The 6,767-nt window shown below is 46.9% G+C and overlaps 1 protein-coding gene and 1 long non-coding RNA gene across 3 annotated transcripts in view; one reads left to right on the top strand and one right to left on the bottom strand.

The window, feature by feature from the left end:
- The first annotated feature begins 2,071 nt into the window (after positions 1-2,071).
- Positions 2,072-6,767, top strand: part of pgghg (protein-glucosylgalactosylhydroxylysine glucosidase) — a 57,032-nt gene continuing 52,336 nt past the window's right edge. The window contains exons 1-3 of the mRNA XM_052466802.1: positions 2,072-2,576; positions 2,791-2,859; positions 6,134-6,423. Coding sequence (XP_052322762.1) covers positions 2,536-2,576; positions 2,791-2,859; positions 6,134-6,423 — 400 coding nt within the window. The 5' untranslated portion in view covers positions 2,072-2,535. The remainder of the gene's footprint in view (positions 2,577-2,790; positions 2,860-6,133; positions 6,424-6,767) is intronic.
- Positions 2,870-6,266, bottom strand: LOC127908512 (uncharacterized). Of its 2 annotated transcripts, none has more exons than XR_008067526.1 (3): positions 5,723-6,264; positions 3,399-3,534; positions 2,870-3,123 (listed from the first exon to the last, which is right to left on the bottom strand). It is a non-coding gene; the product is annotated as an uncharacterized LOC127908512 (long non-coding RNA). The 2 variants fall into 2 exon arrangements; XR_008067525.1 differs by lacking the exons at positions 2,870-3,123; positions 3,399-3,534 and adding exons at positions 3,766-3,853; positions 5,040-5,264 and having other exon boundaries at positions 5,723-6,266.

Below are 6,767 nucleotides of genomic sequence, written 5' to 3'. Positions count from 1 at the left end.
AGTTCTTGTGCCGACGTTGCTTCCAGAGGCAGTTTGGAACTCGGTAGTGAGTTTTCAGCTGCATTGCTCGTACAGCACTTTGTGACATCAGCTGATGTAAAAAGGGCTTAATAAATACATTTGATTGAATTTGCAACCGAGGATTTTTACACGCTTCAGCACGCGTCGTTCCTCATGTGTTTTTTTTCTTTTTTACCCCCCTTTTTCCTAGTATCCAATTGTTAGTATTTACTGTCTTGTCTCATCGCTACAACTCCAGTACGGCTCGGGAGAGACGAAGGTCGAAAGCCACGCGCTCTCAGGAGCCGCTTAACACAGCGCGCATTCGAAGCCAGCAGCACCAATGTGTCGGAGGAAACACCATGCACCTGGCGACCTGGTTAGCGTGCACTGCACCCGGCCCCGCTGGTGGCACAGCTAACACTGCGATGCCTTAGACCACTGCGCCACCCGGGAGGCTCCTGGATCTCATGTTTTTAATGAGTACAACAAGCTAGAGGTAAGGCTGATCTTCGGTTAAATTTGGTTACATTTGGACCAACAACAAAACAAATACGGCCACAACTGACGGACCTGATCTCGCCTACAACACAACTTTCTTTCTTTCTCTCTCTCGGAGGACCTGAGCCCTAGGACCATGCCCCAGGACTACCTGACATGATGGCTCCTTGCTGTCCCCAGTCCACCTGACTGTGCTGCTGCTCCAGTTTCAACTGTTCTGCCTTATTATTATTCGACCATGCTGGTCATTTATGAACATTTGAACATCTTGGCCATGTTCTGTTATAATCTCCACCCGGCACAGCCAGAAGAGGACTGGCCACCCCACATAGCCTGGTTCCTCTCTAGGTTTGATCAGGTGACGGACCTGATCTCGCCTAGAATTCGATGTCTGAGGACGTTGCCGAGTTGGACGCAAGTCAATGGTACCTAAATTAGCATTTTCCAAATCATGTTCAAATGATCTACAAGTAACTTTGTTAAGTTACACAGTACATTTTTTTTTTTCGCTTTAGGATGATTTGGACATGATATGGCGCAAAGAAATGTAAATAGGGACCTTACATCAAAACCTCGTCATCGTGAGGATATTAATAGTGATGGCAATTGTGCAATGCCATTTGATTCAGTATTTGATTGAATCAAAATAATAACTAAAAAATGATCAAAATAAGATACCTGGACATTAGCTTTTAAGAGTTAATTAATAACAAAAAATGATCAAAATAAGATACCTAGACATTAGCTTTTAACAAAAAATGTCAAAATAAAAATGATACAATAGATTTTGGGGGCCTGGGGGAAGGGGGGGGGGACAGTTACCCCAGTAATTGAGGGAAAATACACCTTTTCCAAAAACAATATTTAATTAAATAACACAAAAAAAGTGTAAATGGTAGCCACTTGTTTCCCTTTACAAGCATAACCATCATCCACATATCTTTTTTTTTTTTTTTTACCAGACTTTGCTTGTTTGTGTCAGCAGTTGGACATTGATTTTAGGCTACTAGCGTATTGGGATCCAATCGGAATGCATTTAAATGACGATCTGACAACGATGTACCAATGCCTAGCATGTCGCACAGTACAATAACCTATGTATTGCAGTTTTTCCTGTAGAAACCTAGCATGCATGATGTCTTTATGAAGTTGTTCGAGACTAGGCCAAACTCGCTGCGAGGGCTCGGTGCGGCTGAGAGGTGGTTTTACCATCTAAATCTTCACAAACAATCATGGTTCCATTTTAATCCCTTAGAAACCCAACAACTAATCTAAATCCAATCCGTATTCTAGGAATCCAGTCCAGGTTTGTCCGTTGACCAGCCTTGATATGGTCTTCACTAGTTACCACAGCCGCAAAGTCAGACGCCCCGCACATTTCTTAAATTTCAAAATGTGATTTAAAACCTAACCATAACCTTAAACACACTGCTAACCTTATGCCTAACTTTAACTTTAAATTAAGACAACAAAAAACAACGTTTTCATGAATTTGTACTATATTGGCCATTTTGACTTTGTGTCTGTGGTAACTAGTGGAACCCCTCGCTATGCCTCCTCCCCTTCATAGTTCCATACCGGAGAGAAACCTACATTTTGTTTTCCTCTATACAGTCTGGAAGAAGAACTGACAGTACCTTTAGGAGTTTCAGTTCAACTAAATACACGTTTGGGGCTCGGGAACATCAACACTTCGTTTAGTTCCAGATATTTGTTCTACTCATGTGAGACACGTTACCTGTTTATTTGACATTTGTTTCTATTCCTCATTTATTTTCTGCATTCCTTTCATCCCCGGTAACGGCGGATGCCCCCCTTCTTCTCACGTGAGTGTGCGACGGTTCCCCGGGTCAGAAATACCGAGGAGTTGTTGAGAATTACTGCGGTCTGTAGACAGCAACAGTTTTCACATGACAAAAGGCTGACAAGAGTTGCGTTTTAAGACTTGTTGCTCTTCGGCATTTAACGGGTCGCCATGAACTTTTTGCCGTTATCATCTTCTCATCATTCATCGCGGTTTACTTTCTCGAGATCATGAGATTAATTCAATATGGCATGCTGCTCTTTGTGTTTTGGTGAGGCGATCCACTTTTTACTGTCAATGTTTTTATCTCACATGTCACGAGGAGAGCTTGTGACAAAAAAATACAGATGTCGCATTGGTTTTCACTCGTGCGAACTGCAGTGGTTTTCAGTACGGCGCTTTCAGGACATTTCAGTTCAATACTATTACACTGTACAGTTACAGTATGAGACTAATGCATGTTTCTCTTTGTTTTCTTGCTGTAGTTTTTTCTCTTTGTTAAACTATAGGCTCTACTATTCTCATTTACTCATACCCAAATTGTCCCTTGTGTGGTAAGTATATCTGAAATATAAATTAATATATGATATATCAAATATATCAAACAAATATATAAAATATATATTTTAACCTTTATCTTAATAGTAGGAAACACATTTTACAGATGAAAGTGGAATTCTAGCATACAGAAGCTCACATACAAATAAATGAGAAACTAAACAACCGGGTTAAAATGCAAAATAGAAGGTAGGCCTACTGCTGTTTGTACTACCTGTCAGTCTGGGTAGGACAGCAGAGCATTGGGCTGTTTGTACTACCTGTCAGTCTGGGTAGGACAGCAGAGCATTGGGCTGTTTGTACTACCTGTCAGTCTGGGTAGGACAGCAGAGCATTGGGCTGTTTGTACTACCTGTCAGTCTGGGTAGGACAGCAGAGCATTGGGCTGTTTGTACTACCTGTCAGTCTGGGTAGGACAGCAGAGCATTGGGCTGTTGTACTACCTGTCAGTCTGGGTAGGACAGCAGAGCATTGGGCTGTTTGTACTACCTGTCAGTCTGGGTAGGACAGCAGAGCATTGGGCTGTTTGTACTACTTGTCAGTCTGGGTAGGACAGCAGAGCATTGGGCTGTTTGTACTACCTGTCAGTCTGGGTAGGACAGCAGAGCATTGGGCTGTTGTACTCCCTGTCAGTCTGGGTAGGACAGCAGAGCATTGGGCTGTTGTACTACCTGTCAGTCTGGGTAGGACAGCAGAGCATTGGGCTGTTTGTACTACCTGTCAGTCTCGGTAGGACAGCAGAGCATTGGGCTGTTTGTACTACCTGTCAGTCTGGGTAGGACAGCAGAGCATTGGGCTGTTTGTACTACCTGTCAGTCTGGGTAGGACAGCAGAGCATTGGGCTGTTGTACTACCTGTCAGTCTGGGTAGGACAGCAGAGCATTGGGCTGTTTGTACTACCTGTCAGTCTGGGTAGGACAGCAGAGCATTGGGCTGTTGTACTCCCTGTCAGTCTGGGTAGGGCAGCAGAGCATTGGGCTGTTGTACTACCTGTCAGTCTGGGTAGGACAGCAGAGCATTGGGCTGTTGTACTCCCTGTCAGTCTGGGTAGGACAGCAGAGCATTGGGCTGTTGTACTACCTGTCAGTCTGGGTAGGACAGCAGAGCATTGGGCTGTTGTACTACCTGTCAGTCTGGGTAGGACAGCAGAGCATTGGGCTGTTTGTACTACCTGTCAGTCTGGGTAGGACAGCAGAGCATTGGGCTGTTGTACTCCCTGTCAGTCTGGGTAGGACAGCAGAGCATTGGGCTGTTGTACTACCTGTCAGTCTGGGTAGGACAGCAGAGCATTGGGCTGTTTGTACTACCTGTCAGTCTGGGTAGGACAGCAGAGCATTGGGCTGTTTGTACTACCTGTCAGTCTGGGTAGGACAGCAGAGCATTGGGCTGTTTGTACTACCTGTCAGTCTGGGTAGGACAGCAGAGCATTGGGCTGTTTGTACTACCTGTCAGTCTGGGTAGGACAGCAGAGCATTGGGCTGTTTGTACTACCTGTCAGTCTGGGTAGGACAGCAGAGCATTGGGCTGTTTGTACTACCTGTCAGTCTGGGTAGGACAGCAGAGCATTGGGCTGTTTGTACTACCTGTCAGTCTGGGTAGGACAGCAGAGCATTGGGCTGTTTGTACTACCTGTCAGTCTGGGTAGGACAGCAGAGCATTGGGCTGTTGTACTACCTGTCAGTCTGGGTAGGACAGCAGAGCATTGGGCTGTTTGTACTACCTGTCAGTCTGGGTAGGACAGCAGAGCATTGGGCTGTTTGTACTACCTGTCAGTCTGGGTAGGACAGCAGAGCATTGGGCTGTTTGTACTACCTGTCAGTCTGGGTAGGACAGCAGAGCATTGGGCTGTTGTACTCCCTGTCAGTCTGGGTAGGACAGCAGAGCATTGGGCTGTTGTACTACCTGTCAGTCTGGGTAGGACAGCAGAGCATTGGGCTGTTTGTACTACCTGTCAGTCTCGGTAGGACAGCAGAGCATTGGGCTGTTTGTACTACCTGTCAGTCTGGGTAGGACAGCAGAGCATTGGGCTGTTTGTACTACCTGTCAGTCTGGGTAGGACAGCAGAGCATTGGGCTGTTGTACTACCTGTCAGTCTGGGTAGGACAGCAGAGCATTGGGCTGTTTGTACTACCTGTCAGTCTGGGTAGGACAGCAGAGCATTGGGCGTTTGTACTACCTGTCAGTCTGGGTAGGACAGCAGAGCATTGGGCTGTTGTACTCCCTGTCAGTCTGGGTAGGGCAGCAGAGCATTGGGCTGTTGTACTACCTGTCAGTCTGGGTAGGACAGCAGAGCATTGGGCTGTTGTACTCCCTGTCAGTCTGGGTAGGACAGCAGAGCATTGGGCTGTTGTACTACCTGTCAGTCTGGGTAGGACAGCAGAGCATTGGGCTGTTGTACTACCTGTCAGTCTGGGTAGGACAGCAGAGCATTGGGCTGTTTGTACTACCTGTCAGTCTGGGTAGGACAGCAGAGCATTGGGCTGTTGTACTCCCTGTCAGTCTGGGTAGGACAGCAGAGCATTGGGCTGTTGTACTACCTGTCAGTCTGGGTAGGACAGCAGAGCATTGGGCTGTTTGTACTACCTGTCAGTCTGGGTAGGACAGCAGAGCATTGGGCTGTTTGTACTACCTGTCAGTCTGGGTAGGACAGCAGAGCATTGGGCTGTTTGTACTACCTGTCAGTCTGGGTAGGACAGCAGAGCATTGGGCTGTTTGTACTACCTGTCAGTCTGGGTAGGACAGCAGAGCATTGGGCTGTTTGTACTACCTGTCAGTCTGGGTAGGACAGCAGAGCATTGGGCTGTTTGTACTACCTGTCAGTCTGGGTAGGACAGCAGAGCATTGGGCTGTTTGTACTACCTGTCAGTCTGGGTAGGACAGCAGAGCATTGGGCTGTTGTAGGAGGATCTGGGGTTAAAGTAGACGTTTGTGGCTGGATCTTGTGGATCTGCCACTGACCTAGGCAGTGTGTGTGTGTGTGTGTGTGTGTGTGTGTGTGTGTGACATAGGCATTCTGTGTGTGTGTGACATAGGCATTCTGTGACATAGGTGTGTGTGTGTGTGTGACAGGCATTCTGTGTGTGACAGGCATTCTGTGTGTGATAGGCATTCTGTGTGTGACATAGGCATTCTGTGTGTGACATAGGCATTCTGTGTGTGACATAGGCATTCTGTGTGTGACATAGGCATTCTGTGTGTGACATAGGCATTCTGTGTGTGTTGTACTGTTCTGTTGTAGGTACCATTGATTTAACCTTTTATCATCCTAAGTGGAAGAGGACACGCTCTCCCCACGATGACCAATGAGACCCCAGTTGACCCCTACATCTTCACCACTGACCTCCTGCCCCTTGACCCTCGCTTCCTTCCTCCGCTGGCCAATGGGCTGCTGGGTTGGAGGGTGTACGGTGACATCATGCACATGGGCGGAGTCTATAACGGCGAGGGCGGGGACTGTCACCGTGCCAATCTCCCCTGTCCTCTGGCTGTGAGGATGGATCTAGATGAGGTGGAAAAGGCAGGGCATCTGCAACACTCCTACAGTCTAGACACACACACAGGTATGTTGGTACAGTCTAGACACACACAGGTATGTTGGTACAGTCTAGACACACACACAGGTATGTTGGTACAGTCTAGACACACACACAGGTACGTACATTGGTACAGTCTAGATACACACACAGGTATGTTGGTACAGTCTAGACACACACACAGGTATGTTGGTACAGTCTAGACACACACACAGGTATGTTGGTACAGTCTAGACACACACACAGGTATGTTGGTACAGTCTAGACACACACACAGGTATGTTGGTACAGTCTAGACACACACACAGGTATGTTGGTACAGTCTAGACACACACACAGGTATGTTGGTACAGTCTAGACACACACACAGG

The sequence above is a fragment of the Oncorhynchus keta genome, chromosome 17 (assembly GCF_023373465.1).
Source record: "Oncorhynchus keta strain PuntledgeMale-10-30-2019 chromosome 17, Oket_V2, whole genome shotgun sequence".
Taxonomy (NCBI): Eukaryota; Metazoa; Chordata; class Actinopteri; order Salmoniformes; family Salmonidae; genus Oncorhynchus; species Oncorhynchus keta.
The sequence above is the reverse complement of the archived record's forward strand: the minus strand, read 5'-3'. Positions and strand labels throughout refer to the sequence as shown.